This window comes from Podarcis cretensis, assembly GCF_951804945.1.
Source record: "Podarcis cretensis genome assembly, chromosome: 5".
NCBI lineage: Eukaryota > Metazoa > Chordata > Lepidosauria > Squamata > Lacertidae > Podarcis > Podarcis cretensis.
The window spans coordinates 96,661,942-96,684,757 of record NC_137174.1 but is presented as its reverse complement, the minus strand read 5'-3'; the positions used below and the strand labels follow the sequence as shown (position 1 = coordinate 96,684,757).

The following is a 22,816-nucleotide window of genomic DNA, read 5'->3' as shown; positions in this document are numbered from 1 at the left end:
CTCCCAGCGGCTGCATGTAGATGTTAAAAAGCATGGAGGAAAGGACAGAACCCTGAGGCACCCCACAAGAGAGAGCCCAGGGGTCTGAACACTCATCCCCCAACACCACTTTCTGGACACGGCCCAGGAGAAAGGAGTGGAACCACTGTATAACAGTACCCCCAGATCCCAGCCCCTCTAGACAGTCCAGAAGGATGTTATGGTCGATGGTGTCAAAAGCCACTGAGAGATCCAGCAGAACTAACTAGGAAACAGCTCTCACCTTTGTCCCTAGCCCGCCGGAGATCATCGACCAGCACAACCAAGGTGTGCCTGGAAATGCTTGTAAAATGAAACCATTATGCATTTTATAGCCTGCTCAAGTAAACAACTTTCTTGTCTGGTCTTTCTTGTTTCCATGAATGTTTTATTGCCTTTCGTATGCAACCAGCCCTTCAAATGTGTTTCCAAGGAGGCTGCACTGACTGATCACTCTGCTGATTTTAAGACAGCCACATGTGGAAGTGTTGCTGGACCCAGAGATTTATGAGGATACCCCATATCATACACCTGCACAATCACAACAACAGTCATTGTTCAAAGTTATCATGTTTCCAAAATGCTCATAAATGCATGACATCACATAGTCTCCACACACACAAACACATAGTTGTATTTATTGATTTGAGGTTTTCTTTTTCCACCAGGCTTCCCTAAATGCAATACATAAATTCAAATATTTATATGCTTAAAATACTGCAATTTTGTGTTTCCTCTAATAACTTTGGTACTTGACCAGGAGGAAATACACAAACAGTGATACTGAGTTCAGAAGAAGTTTCAGAACTGAATCAGCCTTGCTTGCCCTGATGGATGGCCGTTATTGGCCAGAGGTCTCAGTCTGGATGTTGGGCTTTCTTTTTAAAAGAAGGGTGGGGAGAAGAACGTAGGTTTTAATAGGGAGAAAAGCTGAGGATGAATCTGGCCACTGGAGGGGTGGCTAACACCCCAGAGGACAGGATCACACTTCAAAACGACCTTGACAGATTAGAGAACTGGGCCAAAACAAACAAGATGAATTTTAACAGGGAGAAATGCAAAGTATTGCACTTGGGCAAAAAAAAAAATGAGAGGCACCAATACAAGATGGGTGACACCTGGCTTGAGAGCAGTACATGTGAAAAGGATCTAGGAGTCTTGATTGACCACAAACTTGACATGAGCCAACAGTGTGACGCGGCAGCTAAAAAAGCCAATGCAATTCTGGGCTGCATCAATAGGAGTATAGCATCTAGATCAAGGGAAGTAATAGTGCCACTGTATTCTGCTCTGGTCAGACCTCACCTGGAGTACTGTGTCCAGTTCTGGGCACCACAGTTCAAGAAGGACACTGACAAACTGGAACGTGTCCAGAGGAGGGCAACCAAAATGGTCAAAGGCCTGGAAATGATGCCTTATGAGGAACGGCTAAGGGAGCTGGGCATGTTTAGCCTGGAGAAGAGGAGGTTAAGGGGTGATATGATAGCCATGTTCAAATATATAAAAGGATGTCACATAGAGGGAGAGAGAAAGGTTGTTTTCTGCTGCTCCAGAGAAGCGGACACGGAGCAATGGATCCAAACTACAAGAAAGAAGATTCCACCTAAACATTAGGAAGAACTTCCTGACAGTAAGAGCTGTTTGACAGTGGAATTTGCTGCCAAGGAGTGTGGTGGAGTCTCCTTCTTTGGAGGTCTTTAAGCAGAGGCTTGACAACCATATGTCAGGAGTGCTCTGATGGTGTTTCCTGCTTGGCAGGGGGTTGGACTCGATGGCCCTTGTGGTCTCTTCCAACTCTAGGATTCTATGATTCTATGATTCTATGATTCTATGTAAATGACTTCCCTCCCTTGGCATATTGAGGGACAGTTCAGAAATGTGTTGATCTTAGTGTATTCAATGACAATGGTTTCTTCTTTCTTCTTTACAGACGACTGGTATCCTTCCTGACCTGCGCTCTGTTCTCCTTGATCCCACACGATGGGAGACACCTGCAGAGTTCAACCCAAATCATTTCTTGGACAAGGATGGTCAATATGTGGCTCGAGAAGAATACCTGCCATTTGGTGCAGGTAAATGCAGAAGACCAAGCTATGTTTTGATGTGTAGACATGCATATTGGGCTACTCACAGGAAATGACATCATAATCAGCACATGCAAGAGAAAGTAGATAGCACTCTGGCAGGAGCAGTGGCTCTGCGACTCACCAGAACAGGAATGAGAAAGGAAGTGGCAACTTTGGGGATGCTCTGGGTTGGTGATGGTGACTCTGCAGATGCACATACACTTTCAGGGTCTTCACCACCACCAACCTGAAGCATCTCAGACTTTGCCACCACCCTGCCCTATCCCTCCTTTGAGCTCTAAAGGAGACAGGAGTCCTGATTATTTCCTTGACCCAACTCCTTCCAACTCTACGATTCTATGAATCTTCGACTAGTAGTTGGGCTTGGTTTTACAAAATATTAAGTGGAGTATTTTAAAGTTATAAAATAATATCTGGAGACACTGTAATTTTTCTAGAAAAAGGAGGTGCCGGAACTCACTGTGAACCTCCCTCGTTCTCTTAGAATGGCCCACCTGAGAGATGCTGGAACTGAGACCCAGTGAGTTCCGGCTGAAAAACCCCCCTGACTGGAAAGTAAATTATTATTCACCTGCTGCCTTTCACTTGTCCCATCCTCAGGGTCTCGCATATGTTTGGGAATGCAGCAGGCAAAGATCGAAATCTTCATCTTCCTGACCAGCCTGCTGAGGACATTCAGCTTCCAGCTGCCAGAAGGAGTGAAAGAACTTAATCAAGACCCTGTACCAAGGGTTACAATGAACCCTCATCCTTATAAAATCTGTGCTATTCCCCACTTCAGGACATAATAAAACAGGGACTGGCACATTTCTCTCTCCTTCCTTTCCACTGAATATGATGTTCTTGTGAGTAAAGATGGCGCCCAGTACACTCCTGCTGCGCCACTGGCCGTCCGTGCTGATCAAAAACAACTTCAGCTCTCTTAGCATAATCCTAGCAGAGTTCAGCAGCGGGGAAACTGTTGCCGTGTGTGGATAATAAATCAGACTGAATGCAAGCTTCTCGCTTATCTCCAACAGTCTTTTAATGCGTAGAACAACATCATAAATCAGCCCGGCGACAAAGCCGGCATCTTTCGCCTCTCAGTCAAAACCGAAAGAGAGACTCACACACAAAGAAAGATTCCCGTATGTGAACATAACCACGCCACAGAATGTGAGATGTCACACAGAACTGTTTAACCCTGTAAGTTCTGGTTCTCCTCACACCCCCTCTCGTCTCGCATCCTGAGGGAAACTGTGAGTATAACTCACCCCAAACACAACCTTTCACAGAATTGTACTCCATGGGCGTTCTGACCCCTGCACAGTCAGACATCCGGAACTTCTCAAGCAACTGCTCAACCTTGCCTTTCGGACTGAGCAAGAAACTCCCGTTCTCAGACCTGTCTATCTTAACGCCTGGATAAACCCGAACGGGACCAAGGTTTTTGAGCTTAAACATCTCACCAAGCTCTTCAGCAAAACCTTGCACCTGTCTATCTGTCTGTGCACAGCTCGAAAAGATGAAGAGGTCAAATCGGTAATGATACAATGGGCCAAAGATTTTGGCTATAATATGGAGAAAGCAGCCTGCCACGCTCCCCTCTTGAAGCTTTTAGTCAATGAACCAAGTCACAGCTATGAATGGCGTTTGGGGTGGAGAGAGGAGAAATGTGAACCCTGCAGATGATAAATATAGGGAAGCATGCTGCTGCAGTGGGAGGGAGAAGTCAGACATGACTATAGCACACTAGCTTCAGTAGTTCTTTTACTTTCATTCTCCTTTTAAACCAAACCAAAGATATTTAGGGAGCTTACAAATGTGTTTCAATAAAGGCATCCTAGACTTCCATAAACTGAACCCCCCAACCCCCCAACTAAGGGCCTCTCTCACCCTACTCAGGCTCTCTCACCCTACTCAGCCATTTACTCAGGCTTCAGTTTGTTCAGCCTGGTCAAAAATGAGCTTCAAGGACACACAAAGAGAGAGAACTTGACAGCAGCTGGTTGTGTCATTGCTGCTCTTAGCAGCAGCTTTGGCAGGTGGAGAGAAGGTGGCAGCGGAGGTTGTGGCAGCTCGTCGCAAGGTGATGCTGGTGGGGGTCCATAGTGCAAGACCATTTTTTTGGTCATCTTAGGGAAACCACCACCTCACCCCTTGCCCCTTCTCCCCAACTGCCTGGAGTAAAAAGTAGCTGGAGTGTAATGGTTGGTGGCCAGCATTTGGCACCAGTGGACGGTGCCTGACGCTACTCCGGACAAGCTTCCACTGAAGCAAACTGCTTCATGCTATGGCCAGCCATGGCTTTGAAGATTGCCTGCTAAAGTATTTGGCTTGTGCGCCATTGGGAGCGAAGCAAAGCAGACAAATGAATCAGAAGCAGCAGACAGCCTTAGAAGGAGGCGTGCCCAAGGAAATACAGCTCTAGGTCCCACTGGAAGTGTATTGTGGGTCCCATCAGAAAAGCCTTGATGTTCTACGTTCTCTTTCCCCATTGCAAACACACACAAACACACACACAACAAAAAAATCAGTCCACAGTATGCTGGGGAGAACCATGGATGTGTTCCCTTAGGCAGCAGTTCTCAACCTGTGGGCCCCCAGATGTTGTTGGACTACAACTGCCACCATCCCTAGCTAGCAAGGCCAGAGCTCAGGGATGATGGGAGTTGTAGTCCAACAACATCTGGGGACCCACAGGTTGAGAACTGCTGCCTTAGAGTGAGTGACACTCCCACATGATGGAGGATGAGCTTGGTATTGAGGCATCTAATCATAAGCCTGCATTTTTATCAAGCTTATATTTTTTGATCAAGGTTGTATCTTAAAAATGAGTTCAAATTCACAAATGTTTCATGCCAGGCAGGAACTAGGCTGGCTAAGATTTTGGCAGATGTTCATCCTCTTGGCCAGAGAGGCCCTCTGGTTTATTGCGGTCATAAAAGGCTGAGAGCGAGGTCACTGACCTTGCATGTTGCAGAGTACAATTAAGCTACAATTAAGTTGGTAAATAGTAAGAATTATTGTGCCTCCCGTTAGAGACTTGAGCCACATTTTCCTAAGGGCAAGAGCTAATGGAAATAGGGAAAGAAAGTGTTTTTAAGTTTTTTCTTACTTTGAAAACGTCTTTGCTTATAAAAAAATTATATATGTTATGTATTAAAAATATCGGCTTAAATGTAATTATGCAAAGGAATTAGAAGCTAAGAAATGTTAAATCCTTATGCTAGATTCTTATTTCATATAGTTGGAAGAGATCACAGGGGCCATCAGCCACCAGCCTAGCCCCCCCTTGCCAAGCAGGAAAGCACCATCAGAGCACTCTAGACAGATGGTTGTCAGGTTTTTGTTTAAAGGAACCTCCAATGAAGGAGATCTTTCATTGATGATGCGTACAAAAGATCTTTGATACCTGTTTAAAATAGAATTAGCCACCATCTGTTTTAGCCATCTGCTCTATTTTAGAATTAAGGGGGCAAAGGTGATTTGGTAATTAAGGTGCCTTGTAGAGGTTAATGGCTACTTGTTTGCCAATTATAAATATAGCTTTTATTTCCCATAAAAGGCAATAGGAAATGGTTGTATCTTTTGTGATTGGTTCTAGCAAACAGCCAATAGGAATTTCAACCAGGCTGATTGGACAGAGGCAGCCAAAGGAGGAGCAAGGGGGCTGGATTAAGGAAATATAAGTGCTGGCCAGAATGGCAGGAGGCCAGGCCAGAGCTTGGTAACCATATACCACTGTGCCTCATATTTATTTGTCTGACAAATAAATTATTATTTTAATTTATCTATTGCTGCGTTGAATATTTCATTCCAGCTAAGTGTTAACCACGAGCAGGGTGCTACAGTATAGCTTGGTGTAGCTGGAGACTTTTAATCTCAGGGGCGTGGGTTCAAGACCCACATTGGGCAAAAGATTCCTGTATTGCAGGGAGTTGGACTGGGTGACCCTCATGGCAACTTCCAAGTCTACAATTCTATCATTCTATGTGGGTACTGCAGGCCCCGTCAATTCTCCTGCCTCAAGGACACAAAGTGCCCAAACAGACAAGGTCTGTTAATTCCCTCTTGCATAAATGAAAGGAGGAGGAAGGAGAAAAGAAAAAAGCCCTACAGGAATAAACACACACACACAACCCCAGGCCTCAGTAAACTTCAGCAGACAAGAAACACATGGAAGAGGCAAAAACAGGGTTGCCATATCTATGGAATTTCCCGGACATAGCCTGGATTTGGCCGTCGGAAACAGTGGGCAGAAATTGCTGTATGTCTGGGAAAATCTGGACATATGGCAACCCATGTCAGAAGCTCAACAACTTTGCCCTGCCCCCAAAAGCTCAAGAACTCTTGTGTCTGGATTTTTGAAATATAGGAACCCTAGCCAAAAAAAGGAAGGCAAAAGAGAAATCACAATGACAGTGGTACAGAGTAAGGAAAAAGTTTTCCTCACTCAAAAAAGGAACCTGCTGTTATGTACTGAGTTGAATAGGATCCAAACTGCAGCAGTCTGATTGGTCCTAGAACAATAGGATTCAGAATGCATCAGTCTGATTGGTCCTAGAACAATGCAGCAGTATGATTGGTTGGCAGGAATCACCCAATCATGCTCGAGAGAGAAGTGAATCCACAACCTGATTGGCTTACAGTAGAATTCCGGAATTAGCCAATCATGTGCAGCCCATTGTGTAAATAATGTATATAAAGCAGATACTTTGAGGGGACTTTGATTCATTCCTCCTCTCCACTATGAGCTGAATAAAGAGCATGAAATCACCTTGCGACTCTGAGTATATTTCACCTGCCAACCTGACCAGAGGCAGGGCAGAACTGGAGGAAAGGATAGCTTCTCCCTCTGGAAGAAGAGGCAAAAGACTTGAAGGGCCCTGCCTCTCCATTCCAGCAGGAGTCATCCTGTTCACTGGACTTTCTCTAGCCTGCTCCGGCAAAGAGAAGTGCTGACGTCCCTGAGAAAAGCAAAGGAAGAAAATGGAACCTAACCAGGCATCCTAGAAAGAATCAAGGAGAAATAGAAGGCAGGAGGGGTATGGAGATGTCGGCATTTTTGATTGCTCTGCTGGTGGTTCTTCTGATTCTGGACTTCCTGAAACAGCTCTGGTCACGCAGGCACTAACCTCCTGGACTTCCTCAGCTTCTTCTCATTGGTGGTGCATGGCAGATTGGGTTGAAGATTTGTGAAGATACTTTCATTATGGTACTTACTTCTTACTATAATGTCAGGGAACTGCCATCGGAGCCAGAGGGAGGGAGAGGGCTCCAGAGGGATTCCGGAGAGCGTCCCGGGATGGGGAGAAGCATCTTCTGGGGAAGGAAATCAGTGTAGCACCAGTGGAGAAGGGGGGCAGATGGGGGAATCGGTGAGGCAGTCCCATGACTCCTCGCTGGGGACCAGCGGGGAGAGCACGGGTCCTCCGCTGCCCACACCCTCCTTGCGCAGAAGGCTTCCACGCAGGGACAGTAGGCGGAGACTAGGTGTCAAAGAGCTTCTTTGCTGGAAGAAGTTCAAGAAATGCCCACTGACGGATTCTGCCAGCAATTGAGACAGCCACGGGCGAGTGGCTGTCCGGACAGAAAAAGGTTCACTCAGGCAGCCCAGCCAGGTGTGGCGCCAGTTTATGCACGAGCAACCCCTAGAACCATTACATATAACTTTGTCTAATGTGGTGGATTGGGGTGAAGATTCATGAAGACATCCTTGCTAAGGTATTTATTTCTCAGTAATAACTCAGACTCATGTGAACAATGGTTTTTATTTATTTCCCCCCAAAGTAAGAAACTTTAAGTATAAACAATAACAGGTAGGTTTAAATGGTAAATGCAACGGCTACAATCAAACACAAACTAGGGTGTGATGAAACTCCTACATTCATAAATTATGGAATTAAAATGAAAATTTAATTAAATGAATTAGTTAATCAGGATTATTTCATTCCAAGCATGGTACCTTTGGCCACACACAGGTAGATCTAGCAGTTGCTATGCGGCATATTTTGCTACAAAAAAAACAATAGAAGAAATAATCTGCTTGCAACATAGTGCAGTGCAGGTGGGCAAAGCCTCTGGCCTTCCAGGTGATGCAGAACTGCAACTCCTAACAGTGCTGGTCACTGGCTGTACTTCCTGGGGCTGGTGGGAGTTGTAGTTCTGCAACATGTGGCGGGCCAAGGTTTTCCACACCAGATCAAGGTGCACATTGTGAGCAAGAAGAGCAGGAAAGCACCAAGGTCAGTGAAACAGAAGGGAGACAAGCTCTGGTGCTACAATGCCCCAACCATTCTAATGCTGTAGTCAACATGGGTTTGTGCTTTTCAGTATTAATAAGAGCTTGTCATTTTTATATTTAAATATTGTGTTATGTGTGTTGCTTATGTTGTTGTTTAGTCACTTAGCCTCTTCCACAAAAGGTTGCTCTTTGTCAGTCCATACTATTTATTGGTTTATTTGATACATTTATAAGCCACTTTCTCAGAAAATACTCTTCAAAAAGTACGAAATTAACCAGCCACCACATATTAGCATAATTAAAACTTTTATACCATCCAAAATTGGTAATAATACTAAAAGCTAGAACAAAGTGAGATAAGAGCTTTGTTATTTTTAAGCTTCCAAGTTGCCGTACTTTGCGCTGCTACCAGAAATCTCTCTTTTTTAAAACCCTGTAGCCTTCTTTTAATAAAACTTTATTATATTTTTATAAAGAAGTTTGCTCTTTGAGTTACTGGACCTACCCAGCTTGGTTAGGTTCCAGAGATAGGTCAGTCTCTGCACATTGGGGTGTGGGGTGGGGAGTGGCAGTTTAAAATAAGGTTTGAATACGCGTCTCGCCAAGACAGGCTTGCCAGAGAAAGAAGGACAGGGGGGAGGAGAATCAGGATCGTTCGAAAGAGAAGGAGTGCTGGAATGCAAGTTTGATCTGACAGAGCCCCCTGATTTGTTTGATTTATTTGGCTAGCCTGACAAAAAATAAAGGACAGACCGAAGGTTAACTTTGTTTATGGAAGCGTTGAACAGGTGTGGAGGATTCCCTGGTCCTGAATGGGGTAACTGTGCCCCTGAAGGACCAGGTGCGCAGCCTGGGAGTCATTTTGGACTCACAGCTGTCCATGGAGGCACAGGTCAAATCTGTATCCAGGGCAGCTGTTTACCAGCTCCATCTGGTACGTAGGCTGAGACCCTATCTGCCTGCAGACTGTCTCGCCAAAGTGGTACATGCTCTGGTTATCTCCCACTTGGACTACTGCAATGCGCTCTACGTGGGGCTACCTTTGAAGGTGACCCGGAAACTACAACTAATCCAGAATGCGGCAGCTAGACTGGTGACTGGGAGCGGCCGCCGAGACCATATAACACCGGTCTTGAAAGACCTACATTGGCTCCCAGTACGTTTCTGAGCACAATTCAAAGTGTTGGTGCTGACCTTTAAAGCCCTAAATGGCCTCGGTCCAGTATACCTGAAGGAGCGTCTCCTCCCCCATCGTTCTGCCCGGACACTGAGGTCCAGCTCCGAGGGCCTTCTGGCGGTTCCCTCACTGCGAGAGGTCAAGTTACAGGGAACCAGGCAGAGGGCCTTCTCGGTAGTGGCGCTCACCCTGTGGAATGCCCTCCCATCAGATGTCAAAGCAATAAACAACTACCTGACATTCAGAAGACATCTGAAGGCAGCCCTGTTCAGGGAAGTTTTTAATATGTGACATTTTAGTGTATTTTTCATCCTTGTTGGAAGCCGCCCAGAGTGGCTGGGGAATAATAAATTATTATTATTATTATTATTATTGAACAGAGGCTGTCCCTGAACGAGATGGTTTTTGAAGAGTACAAAACCCACACAGAGACGCCAGTTTTCAGTCTGCTTGTGAGAATCATCAGAGATCGCAAAGAAAGGAATATATGATAACAACAAGATGAGAAAGAAAGTAATAAAGGACTATCTGGATCGAATTGGATAGAACTGTCTAATTAAAGCAGTAAAATAAGTGATGCCTGGAGTTATCCGGAATTTTGGACTTGTGTGGAGCTTGATATATGGGTGTGACGAAAGGTCTTTATTGGCTAATTACTTTATGGCACAATTAGCCTCAGCTTACAGCGGTCCGGCACACTTCCCAGCTCTCAAGCGGAACAAAAACTGTTGCAGCCTGCTTCAGATCCAGACAAACACACCAAGCACCTGTGTGTCCAAATTCATCAGTTCTTTATTGCAGCAAATATTTACAGCTCAGCATTTCTCAGATTCTCCTGGACTGCTAGCATTCATGGCGTCCGTCTCTCTCAGAGACCAAGAGAGAACAACAAGTAGAGCTCCTCCCTCCTTCCACACGTCAGAATGGGAGGCACAACTCAGAACAAAATTAACCCAGTAAGTTCTGAATCCCAACACCCCCTCTTGCCTCCATTCCTGAGGTGATTTGTGGATGTACCTTTGCAGACCTCTGTGAGATCAATCCCTTCCCCAATGCCTTGCGCCCTCTCCTGGCGTTCCTGTCAGGCATCTGTGGAACATCCTCACAACTCTCAGATTCGCACTGTGCGAAACTTACCCACGCACCTGTGGCCTGATACCTCTCAGGTGGAATTCCCTTCGTTGTGCGACTGGACCGCCTGGGCACAAACTCAGGCACTTCCTCTGACTCACTGTGGTCAGCAGGTGTGTCCTCTGCATCCTGGGATTCCCCCTCTGACTTAACGCGTCTTCGAACCCTTTGAATTACCCTCACAGGAGAACTAGGCTCACTCTTGGGCTCTCTTTTTACAACTTGCGGAGATGCCCCATCCTGCTCCTGACTTTGGTCAGTGAGCTGATCGTCATCAGCAGACTCAGCCCCTGGCTCTCCTTCCTCCTCATCAGAACCTTCCTGCTCTGAATCGGAAAGACATTCTGAAAGAATATCACGTCTGGCAGGGGTCTTTGACTTTTCCTCCTGCTTACAGAACTCAGCGTGTTTACTGATCAGCAGCTTACTCTGATCACCTGACGGGTACGCAAACCTCCATGCACGAGCCGCTGGCTCATACCCACAGAAGATCATTTTCTGGAACTTGGGTTCACCTGGCCCTCGCAAAGCTTCAGGCACCGGCACCGAGGCCGTTGATCCGAACGCACGGAGGAAGTGAACCTGCGGTTTCCTCCCGTGAAGCATGAAAAACGGGGTGTCTCCTACCACTGAATTGTAGGACCGATTCCAGGTGAAGCTCACATATTTAACAGATTCCATCCAAAACTTTGGAGATAACCCAGAATCTGACAGCATCACCTGTGCAGCTTTAACCAGAGCTTCACTTCTGAGCTCTGCCACCCCCCTCTGTTGAGGAGAAGTCACTGTGTGACTTATCCCTTTCTTGTGAAAGAACTTCTGCAAAGCAGACCCAGTAAACTGTGAACCTCTGTCACTAGCAATTTCCCGCACCTTCGTGGAGAACCTTAGTTCCACCTCCTCAATCCAACGTCTAATCAGCTGTGCTGCATCTTCCTTGGATTTGAGACCATGTGTCCAGGTGTTCTGCGAAAAATCATCCTGCAGCGTCAGCAGAAACCTGGCCCCTCCCAAACTTGGCTCCTTCATGGGACCCAACAGATCTATGTGCACAAGATTAAAAGGTTTTGTGGTTACCCTCTCCACCCTGGGGTAACTGCACCCTCTTACCTTCGCCTGTCTGCAAGCCTGGCAATCTAGGACTCTTGCACATTCCACAATTCTACAGCCTTCGCTAACCTCAGGTAGCACCTGTAGTTCTTCAAGACAAGCATGTGCTGTCTTCTTATGCCACGCACAAGAACATGAAACGTGAGTGGGAACTGTAGCACGCAGGGCTTGTGCTTTCTCAACCTTCCCCTCACCCTCCAGAGACGTTTTAAGAATGAAGAGATCATTCTGCCCCTTTGCAACTCTGACCAGTTGCTTCCCTCCTTTGTAGATTGTACAAAAATCGTGTTCAAAGCAAACCTTAAACCCCTTTTTCAACAAATAAGGCACAGATAAAATACAGTGTTGCACTCCCGGCACAATGCAAACTTCCATCTGCTCCTGCAAAACAGAAAAAAAAAGCATTTGCAATATTAGTCACATTTTTCTTTGTCCCATTTGCAAACTGAACAGTTTTCCCAGCCGGAATTGCCTTGCAATTCCACATCTCGACTGCAGGGGTCTCTGGAATCAGGTTGCAGTTAGCTGCTGAGTCGATTAGAAAGCGAAAGTCAGTGCCGCTCTCAGAGCTGTCCTCAAACAACGCCATACTGGCAACAAACGTCCCGCTGCCCCCTCTCTTTGGGCTTCTGCAGCAGTTCTCTCTGGTTGTCTCGGCAACCAACTCCCCCTTGCTCAGGACCTTGGCAGCTTCCGTAGAAGTAGCCTCCTCCGTTGCCTTGGAGACCGGACTGGTCTGTGCGTTCCCACGCGACTCTTTAGGCCTTATCTGCACTTTGTTCAGGTGGCCGACCTTGAAGCGTCTAGCTCTCCGCAGCCTTCCAGACTTTGGCTGACGATGATCCCCAGTGGAAAAATACTGCCCAGGGCTTCTTTCAGCTGGCCTGGCTCCCCTTCTTCCGGAAGAGCCCTCTGTGCCAGCCCTGCCCTCGCTGAAACTGCGTTTCACTTCAGCACTCACAGTGGAAAACTTTTGAAACTTGCCTTTGGAATTCTCAGCCCCCCCAACTTGCACCTCAGGGACTGGGGCTACAGCCATTTCCAGGCTCTTCATGACTTCTCCAGGGCCCTGGCCTCCTGCTGAAGTTTTACACAAACTTCTCAGCACCTCCCAGGCAGCCCTTGCTGACTTTACGCCCTCCAAACTGGGCAAAAATGATGCGTGTACGCATGCTTTCAGCATAGCAAGCTCTCTTTGCATTCTCTGCTGGCCATCTTCAGGCAACGCAGCCTCAAAGCCTGTAATGTCTGTCCCTTCAGGACCTGGATTCAGGGGAAGTGGCTCTTTCTGGCTTACATCCCAAAGCCCAGTAACCAGAAACCAACCCCTTACTCTTCTGGACCAGGTTGCCCAACTTCTTAAAGTGAGCTTTTCAAGCGGAACGTCCTCAAGGACCTGGCTGTCTGCCATTCTCTCCTCTTCCCCGGGGCCCCAGCTGCTACTCACGTATCACCAGCCAGCTCTCCGGCACCCGATTTTCCAGCTGCTTTCCCAGCTTTCAGCTCTCAGCATCAGGCAAAACACAGCGTCCCAGCCAGCTGCTCTCAGCTCTCAGCTCTCAGCAACTCTCGCCTCTTAGCAGCAGGCAAAACACAGAACGCAGACCTCCGCTCCGCTTCGGTAGCGTCTTTCCAGCTGATCAAAGCTGACTTCAAAGCTCACCGGCAGACTCTCAGCAACAGTTTTATAAGCGGTAATTAGGTCCTCCATAACCTGTGACGAAAGGTCTTTATTGGCTAATTACTTTATGGCCCAATTAGCCTCAGCTTACAGCGGTCCGGCACACTTCCCAGCTCTCAAGCTGCGCAGACCTGCTTCTCTCTGGTTTCGCCTTGCAGAGTAAAAACACAGCGGAACAAAAACTGTTGCAGCCTGCTTCAGATCCAGACAAACACACCAAGCACCTGTGTGTCCAAATTCATCAGTTCTTTATTGCAGCAAATATTTACAGCTCAGCATTTCTCAGATTCTCCTGGACTGCTAGCATTCATGGCGTCCGTCTCTCTCAGAGACCAAGAGAGAACAACAAGTAGAGCTCCTCCCTCCTTCCACACGTCAGAATGGGAGGCACAACTCAGAACAAAATTAACCCAGTAAGTTCTGAATCCCAACAAAATTTACCCTCAACAAAATTTAAAATTTGGCTGTATAATTTGGAACTAATGTGATTTGAATAATGTGATGTGATTGGCCTGTTAATAAAAATTATTTTAAAAAATAAAATAAAATAAGGTTTGAATACAGCCTGAAGGGAGTTAGAAAATCTATGTTGTGTTGCTGTTTTAGTGTACACCTCTATGTACTACCCATCTCTGCTGTTTCTCCTTGTTAAAACAGTTTTTAAAAATAAATGAATAACAATTGCTCAGGATCCCTCCATCCTTGCTTTACTCAAACCTCTGCTGTTGTTTCAAACCACAGTGGTCTTGGTGTCCCTCCACCTCCATATTACTCTTAACTTCTGTGGCTGAAGGAAAGAATAGCGGAAGTTGGAGGAATGGCTGCTCTAAAATTCTCCCTCTTCCATTTCTTAGCAGCCCCATGGGAGAGTGATAAAGGATAAATATCCCACAGTGCCTCCACTCAACGTATTTCACTCCTGATCCCATGTGTTTCCCCCTCCAAAATGAATTTCCAGATTCAGTGCAGTGATTTGGAAGAGATATTTTATTAAAAAGCAGATGGCTACAAATGTCCAGGACCCATAAACAGAACTTAACCTTCTCCAGCTGGGCAAGCCTTGCTCTTGGGGTTCTACTCATCTTAAAGATACAGTCACATATATTGGCATGGGGTGTGTGCTGAAAGGAGGCTGTTCATTATATAGGTGTTGAGGAAAAAGGGGGAAGGGGGAAGAGTAGTGAGGGTAGGAATGGGGGTGCAAAGGAGCTGAAAAGAAATGAGGGATTAGGAGGCATGGATAGGGTGGAAGATGAAAGCAGGGGCATGAAAGGCCTTGAAGAATAGGAGGAGATGGGGTGATGGTGAAAATGGGCGCAAAGCAGAGCTGAAGAAAAGAAGAGAGAAGAAGCCTCAGAAACGGAGCTGGGAAGGTGAAGAAAGACCACAGTAGTTGCATGAGGTGGGAAGGGGAAACTCTATGTGCCAGGGGTGACAAAGGGGTAACGTAAGCAGAGGAAGCAGAGGTGCAGCCCCATGTACTTTCATATTTTATTATGCATTGCAGCGGGGAACTGCACAGAGTTTATAAGGATGGGGATGTGCTGTAGCCCCCAGTAAAGCCTCTTTATTGAGTTCTTTCACTCCTTCTGGCAGCTGGAAGCGAAATGCCCTCAGCAGGCTTGTCAGGAAGATGAAAATTTCAGTATTTGCCAGCAGCATACCCAAACACATGCGAGACCCTGAGGATGAGACAAGGAAAAGGCAGCAAGTGAATAACAGCTTACTTTCCAGGGTTCATTACTTTGTAGCTATAAAACACTCTACATAATATGACATAATAAGGGCAGGAAATTACAAGAAGGAAGCAAGTGGAAGGAAAGGGCTCATGGTTTTGGTTATCTCTATACTAACACACAGAACATGGAAAACGAAAACAAATTTGAACCATTAATACAGGATGGCAAATATGACCCAATAGCCACTACTGAAACCTAGTGGAATCAGACTCATGACTGGTATGTAGAAGACTGCTCTGCCCCTCATGCTACTGTTGCCATTTTCTGGAAGCAGACCGATAAGCATGCCTACAGATGCCTACAGGGGCGCGGATGGCTTGCCGACCAGAAGGTCGCAGTTCAAATCCCCATGACGGAGTGAGCTCCCGTTGCTCAATCTCAGCTCCTTCCAACCTAGAAGTTCGAAAGCATGTCAAAGTGCAAGTAGATAAATAGGTACCACTCCAGCAGGAAGGTAAATGGCATTTCCATGTGCTGCTCTGGTTTTGCCAGAAAAGGCTTAGTCATGCTGGCCACATGACCCAGAAAAACTGTCTGCGGACAAATCAGCTTCCTTGGTCAGTAAAGCGAGATGAGCGCCTCAACCCCAGAGTCGTCCGCGACTGGACTTAACTGTGAGGGGTCCTTTACCTTTACCTTTTTACAGATCACAACATAGCTTGGACTTTTTGATTTACCTGCACCAAACGCCAGAAACTCTTCTCTAGCCACATATTGTCCATCCTTGTTCAAGAAATGGTTTGGGTTGAACACTGCAGGTGTCTCCCATCTTGTGGGATCAACAAGAACAGAGCGGAAATCAGGAATAATATAAGTTCCCTGCAAAGAAGAAACAAATGATTGGCACTCAGACCAATACATTTCTGGATTGTTCCTCACTGTTCCTCAACTAATCTTTGAAGAATTCAAACTGAATTCAAACTGACTAGGGTTTTGTGTGTGTGTGTGTGTGTGTAGGGGGGAAATGCACATTTACCAAAGGCCAGATTCATTCCCAACCCCCCCCCCCCCCATTAATAAGCTACTTGTACAGGCAGAAACACAGGGTGACCTCCTTCTCCCTATCCCTCTTTTAAAAGGAACCCAGAAGATGACCTCTAGCCACTGCGTGTTCCTCCCCTGCCTCACATTCCCTATAGAACAGCACTAGCCAGTGGCGAAACATGTCTACAGATGGAGCTCCTGCTCTTGCATCCTTTTCCTGCCCTTCAAGTTTTTGACCACACAGGAAGTTCCTCTATGGCTTTATGCATCTCTCAATATGTTACCCTAGGATTCTCTTTGCTCTTGAGATACAGGAGTGCAGTTTGCCACACTTCTTTACCTTGGGAATGAGAAAACCACACAGCTTCACATCCTTTGTACATTTCCTGGTGATCCCGAAAAATAAGGCATATTTAAAGCGCTGTATTTCATGAATAACAGCATTGGTGTAGGGCAGTTTCTTCTTATCTTGATAGCAGATTGTGTGAGAAGAACCTAAAGCATCTTCTATCTCCTTGTGGACTTTATCTGAAGAAAATGATGGAAACAGAAGGTTTATTTTGAATACTGCATTTTATTTCAGATGGACATTTATTTTCCAAAAGGGTCTGGGAACGAGCCTCAGTTTCTTATCTTTATAGCCCATCTTTTACTCCAAGGAGCTCAAGTCAGTGTACATGGTTCTTCCCCGCTCTAGATCCCAGGTGTGAAAAGGTTGAAAGCAAACCTCATCTCAGCTGTTTCTGGTTACCAGAGCTGGCTGGATTTGCTGAAGGTCTGTGATCCAAGGCTGTCTGTTTTACACATTTTTTTTTTTTTTAAATCCTCCACCCCTCAGCCCTCAATATTTCCTACTCTGTTTCACCAATCCTCCTTTTCCAGCTTGATCTTTGGCTAACATCCATCATGTAATGGAGCAAGGAGAGGCAGGGATGAGGCTTGGGTACTTATTTCACAGCAGGGGCAATGATGGCGGCCCCCGGGGACCTCATGGCCAGCCCTCTGCATGCTGAATAAATTAGAATTTATCAAAGAGAAAATCACCCACTAAGCCAAGCAGAGGAAAAGGTGACTTACATTAACTGTGTGTTAAGGTACCATTTATATTTGGAAAGATTCCTTTATCACAGCCAAAGCAAATTTCTGGAGTGAATGAGCCCACCAGAACTCTACTTTTTTAAAATAATAATAATAATAATCTTTCTTACTTTTCAAACTTACGGCAGACAAGAAAAAAGAACAAAAGAAGAAACAATACAATAAACAATACAAAACACAACCTTAACACTAAATTAAACAAAACAAAACAACAACAATTTAAAAAACATATAGCATACCATTTCATTAGTCTATCTTTCATTCCCTTATTTCATCGACTTCCTCTCACCTCCCTTTTTGTATTCCACTTCTGTTACTTGTTTCAGGAAATCCTTTCTATCTTTCTCTATCTTTATCATTATGAATGTCTTAACATATTTTTAACCTTATTTTCCATTAATACTAAAATACTTATTTATACTTAACTCCTTATAGCATTTCTGCTAAAGCCATAAAGTTTCATTCCAACAATTTTCAAACACTCATTAATTTTACAATATTTCTATGTACAAACTTTAGACTTTCCCAATCTTCTACCACCATCTCTTCTCCCTGGTCTCGGATTCTGCCAATCATTTCCGTCCATTCCAAATAGTTTATCAACCTGGAGATCTTCTGTCCGAGGCTCTTAAATCTTTTCCAAGTCCCTTCTGCAATTCTTCATATTCTTGATGCTGAAAATGCTGAAGAGCAAGTCTCGGGGAGGCCCCAACCCAGCCACGCCCCCATTCCCTCTCGACAGGCCAGCCAACTCTCCACAGCTAGAACCAAGGTCCATACAATATCTCAAATCATGTTTCAAGACTCCTCCAGATCCAAAGACCCCCACAACTCCAATCACCTCCTGACCCATATTCAGAACCCAAAGGTCAATAAATCCCTGCATGAAAGAGTCTATCCAACCTTCCTTCTCCAGTGCAGGCAGGGCTCCAATCTTCAAATTCTGACTTTTTCTATATTCATTCATAAGAGGCCTCCACTTATAGTCCTCAATTTGCCTCTGAAAGGCTGGGGCTTCCACTTGTATTACTTTAGGTTCAACAACCACAACTTTCTCCTTCTTCTCCCCAGTTTGTCCTGTCAAAGTAGTTTCCTGTATCAAATCCTGAGCAATTTCTGTATTAATGGTCACTTTTTGTCCCAAATTTATCACTTTTGTTCCAAGTTCTCAAGTTTGGAATTCATAACATCCGTCTTTTTGTGAAGCTGTTCCAGCGAGTAGCTTATCTTACATAAAACAGTCACTAAAGCTCCTTCTGTCAACATTCTTAAAGTCCAAAGTCAATCTCTGATTCTCACAGCTCTTATCTTGCAGCTGGAAAAAACCCACTCTTGTAACAGTTTCAAAAGCTGCCTCTAGAGGGAAACAGTCTCCACTTGTATCGATTCTTTCATGCACATTTTAAAATATAAAGTTAGTTTCAATCTTCAATTACTTTTCCTCCTTTTTGAACGCAGAAGAGGACAATGGAAACAATATATTTCTCTTATTTAGCCATCTGTCAACATGCTATCCGTTCACAGTCAATGAACTCTCCCGAAACGTTAATTCTGCTGGCAGCCCTTTTCCAGGTTCAGAGCAGTGGTAATTTAATTTTTCACTCTCTCCTGCAGGCTCACTAAGTCCAAAATTTCCCCCCTCTTCTCCTGCTTCCCACGGTTTTTTTAAACAGTTTTAACCGATGGAGATTTAATCCTTTACAAAATACTTTCCAAGGCTTTAACTTGCAACGTCTTTGCTTCAATCTATTTACAAAAGAGGAAGGCGGACGTCCTGTTTAAAACCTTCCCGCTTCAATGCCAAATTAATGAATTTAAAGATCCAATTTTCCGTTCTACTCACGGGTAGTTGTTTAAAGTCAAATTGTCCACAGGAAAAAGTCAGCGCTCTCTGGCAACAGCGATGCGGCTTCACTCCGTGAAAGAAGCAGTCGATTCAAAGCACCGCGCCGCTCACCCCACTTCGCTCCGGATCCCCAAGTCAGGGTTTCCCCGCGAGTAGGGGAGGCACAAAAGGTGCCAGCCGAATCCCAAGTTCACAAGCTTCTCCCGCCTGTGATTTCAACGGGTCTCCGCCTTCGCCATGGCGGTCAGACCCTAATTTCCACGGAGCAAATTCCTCCCGATCGGAGGAACTCCTCCATTGCCTGGAGGCGCCAACCCGGAAGTCCAAGCCCACCAGAACTCTTCTAGGCTGAATGCTGAGCAGGGTGTAATGTATGTGTGCAAAAAGTGGGGCAATAATGCAAGATCGGGTGGCACTGTGGTTTAAACCACTGTGCCGCTTGGGCATGCCAATCGGAAGGTCGGCGCTTTGAGGTCCCACAATGGGGTGAGCTCCCGTTCTTCGGTCCTGGCTCCTGTCCACCTAGCAGTTCGAAAGCATGCAGTGCAAGTAGATAAATAGGTACCACTCCAGCTGGAAGGTAAATGGAGTTTCCATTCACTGCTCTTGTTTTGCCAGAAGCGGCTTAGTTATGCTGGCCACATGACCCGGAAAACTGTCTGTGGAAGCGGACAAATGCCGGCTCCCTCGATCTGTAAAGTGAGATGAGTGCTGCAACCCGCAGAATCGGTCACGACTGGACTAAATTGTCAGGGGTCCCTTTACCTTTTAATGCAGGAGCAAGGAGGGGGTCTGAGGAAAGGAGAGGAACGTGCCCCCAATGCCACATGCTTATCTCCTGCCATCCTTGTGCACGGCACACACTACTCTGCAGTGAGGGGGTGGCGGCTTGCATTTATGTATTTATTCAACTAATTTGAAAGTATGCTTGATGTTTTAAGCATCTCCTGGCACTGTACATTATGTACAATATAAAAACAATATCCACCAAAACAAAAAGAAAAATGCTTCAGGAAAGGCAGAGGGAAGGGCATTCCACAACACAAGAGCAACATTAGAAAAGGGTGTTGTGCTACCAGCAGAATTTCCTCAGGTGGCCAAATGAACTTACAGACCTTGTTGTTGTTTAGTCATTTAGTTGTGTCCGACTCTTCGTGACCCCGTAGACCAGAGCACGCCATGTACTCCTGTCTTCTAGTGCCACCCACAGTTTTGTCAGATTCATGTTGGTAGCTTCTATAACACTGTCCAGCCATCTCATCATCTGTCATCCCCTTGTGCCCTCAATCTTACCCAACATCAGAGTTTTTTCCAGAGAGTCTTCTCTTCTCATGAGGTGGCCAAAGTATTGTGGCCTCAGTTTCACGATCTGTCCTTCCAGTGAGCACTCAGGGTTGATTTCCTTTAGAATGGATAGGTTTGATCTTTTTGCAGTCCATGGGACTCTCAAGAGTCTCCTCCAGCACCAGAATTCAAAAGCATCAATTCTTTGGCGATCAGCCTTCTTTATGGTCCAGCTCTCACTTCCATACATCACTACTGGGAAAACCAGAGCTTTAACTTTACAACCCTTTGTCGACAAGGTGATGTCTCTGCTTTTTAATATGCTGTCTAGGTTTGTCATTGCTTTTCTCCCAAGAAGCAGGCGTCTTTTAATTTCGTGACTGCTCTCACCACCTGCAGTAATCATGGAGCCCAAGAAAGTAAAATCTCTCACTGCCTCCATTTCTTCCCCTTCTATTTGCCAGGAGGTGATGGGCCCAGTGGCCATGATGTTAGATTTTTTGATGTTCAGCTTCAGACCATATTTTACACACTCCTCTTTCACCCTCATTAAAAGGTTCTTTAATTCCTCCTCACTTTCTGCCATCAAGGTTGTGTCATCTGTCATCTGAGATTGTTGATATTTCTTCGGGCAATCTTAATTCCGGCTTGGGATTCATCCAGTCCAGCCTTTCACATGATGAATTCTGCATATAAGTTAAATAAGCAGGGAGACAATATACATCCTTGTTGTACTCCTTTTCCAATTTTGAACTAATCAGTTGTTCCATATCCAGTTCTAACTGTAGCTTCTTGTCCCACATAGAGAGTTCTCAGGAGACAGATGAGGTGATCAGGCACTCCCATTTCTTTAAGAACTTGCCATAGTTTGCTGTGGTTCATGCAGTCAAAGGCTTTTGCATAGTCAATGAAGCAGAAGTAGATGTTTTTCTGGAACTCTCTAGCTTTCTCCATAATCCAGCGCATGTTTGCAATTTGGTCCCTGGTTCCTCCAGCTTGCACTTCTGGGAGTTCTCGGTCCACATATTGCTTAAGCCTGCCTTGTAGAATTTTAAGCATAAGCATGCTAGCATGTGAAATGATCGCAATTGTGCGGTAGTTGGAGCATTCTTTGGCACTGCACGACATAGCTCATAGCTTCTCTGAGTTATTCAAGCCCCTTTGCCATGACAAGGCAGTGATCCATGAAGGAGTTACAGACCTTACAGGGGCTGTTTCAGGTAACCTGGTCCCAAGTTTCTCAAGGCCTCATACAATAATGTGTGATGAAAACATCCAACATGCGATGTAAAGGGTTAATGCTCACAAGGGCTGCAGAACTCTGTGATGCCATACATGTATGTCAAAAGCATTCAGCTTGTTTCAATAACCCTTTGTCTCCCCAAACTTCCAACATAAGCTTACTTACTTTTAACTCTTTCTGATGTTTTATGTTCTTTGTTTTATCATCTCATTAGATGTGAATGAAACCGTTAAATAATTACGGCCCACTCTAGAAATCAAGAGAAGCCCAGGCTCCCATTGTTCCCTCTCTCACCTTGGATATCTGGATGACTTGCCAGGAGGAGAAGCGCCCATTTCAGAGAACTGACGGTTGTGTCTGACCCTGCTACAAAGAAGTCAAAAATACACCAAGCCATGTTTTCTTCATCATAGGTGGACTCTGGGTCATTCCTGCTCTGATGTTGAAAATGAGGAAGGTGACAAGTCATTCACATGCATTACAATCTGTCCTTCAGCACTTACTTTATCTTCTTTTACCCAGTTACTACAATGCCACCAACATATGCTTGATGAAGGGCAGGGCATCCCATTACACTGCTTGCTGCAAAATGGGAAGATGCCACCACCACCGCCCTGCTGCCACTGCTGCCCCCCTTACCTGAATCGCACAACAGTGCCCACAAAGTGGGCTGGATAGAAAGATCCCGCTTCTTGCCATTCCACCACCCAAGGCAGCTGCCTCAGCCTGCCTAATGGGCTGGCCAGCTCTGTGCTTCATAGTTGGTTGTGGCAAGAGATCTATGCACACCTTCCTGTGACCACAGTTGTAGCTGCTGGTGCTGCATTTGAGGATCTGTGGTTTGGGGTAATAATCCAGCACTGGCAGGAGGAGAGGGATCCAATGGAATCTCTCTGGCAGCACACATTCAAAATGTGCACTAAAGGTAAAGGTAAAGGGTTATTGTATTGTGCCATCTTTTTCTTTAACATTGTTATAGATTTAAGGGGGGCCCCTCCCTAAACCCTACAAATTAATAAATGCTAGGATTTTGGATATTTGGGATGTGAAGGGAGAATGCAAGCTGCAGAGGAATTCCTGTGGCTGAGCTATGTCCATCAAAGAACAATAGATGGCAATTGAGGGACATTCATAATACAAGAGGACTCCTTTCCCTTGCCTGGAGGTGTGAACTAGGGAATCAGAAGGTTGC

The 22,816-nt window shown here is 45.5% G+C and overlaps 2 protein-coding genes and 1 long non-coding RNA gene across 5 annotated transcripts in view; 1 reads left to right on the top strand and 2 right to left on the bottom strand.

Annotated features, from left to right (window-relative positions):
• The window catches only part of LOC307217028 (cytochrome P450 2J2-like), a 65,228-nt gene extending 62,318 nt beyond the window's left edge, over window positions 1-2,910 (top strand). Inside the window, exons 8-9 of one of the 2 annotated variants that reach the window (XM_079978027.1) lie at window positions 1,949-2,090; window positions 2,706-2,910. In XM_079978027.1, coding sequence (XP_079834153.1) covers window positions 1,949-2,090; window positions 2,706-2,893 — 330 coding nt within the window. In that variant the 3' untranslated portion in view covers window positions 2,894-2,910. The remainder of the gene's footprint in view (window positions 1-1,948; window positions 2,091-2,705) is intronic. The other variant, XM_079978026.1, reaches the window with a different exon arrangement.
• Window positions 2,911-5,976: 3,066 nt separating this feature from the next.
• On the bottom strand, window positions 5,977-8,803 carry LOC307217265. Its single transcript, XR_013839504.1, has 3 exons — window positions 7,752-8,803; window positions 6,889-7,316; window positions 5,977-6,553 (listed from the first exon to the last, which is right to left on the bottom strand). It is a non-coding gene; the product is annotated as an uncharacterized lncRNA (long non-coding RNA).
• A 5,596-nt stretch (window positions 8,804-14,399) lies between these two features.
• The window catches only part of LOC307217052 (cytochrome P450 2J2-like), a 31,242-nt gene continuing 22,825 nt past the window's right edge, over window positions 14,400-22,816 (bottom strand). For both annotated transcript variants that reach the window (XM_079978065.1, XM_079978066.1), the window contains 4 exons: window positions 21,919-22,060; window positions 16,494-16,681; window positions 15,847-15,988; window positions 14,400-15,112 (listed from right to left, as the gene is read on the bottom strand). In XM_079978065.1, the coding sequence (XP_079834191.1) occupies window positions 14,925-15,112; window positions 15,847-15,988; window positions 16,494-16,681; window positions 21,919-22,060 (660 nt within the window). In that variant the 3' untranslated portion in view covers window positions 14,400-14,924. The remainder of the gene's footprint in view (window positions 15,113-15,846; window positions 15,989-16,493; window positions 16,682-21,918; window positions 22,061-22,816) is intronic.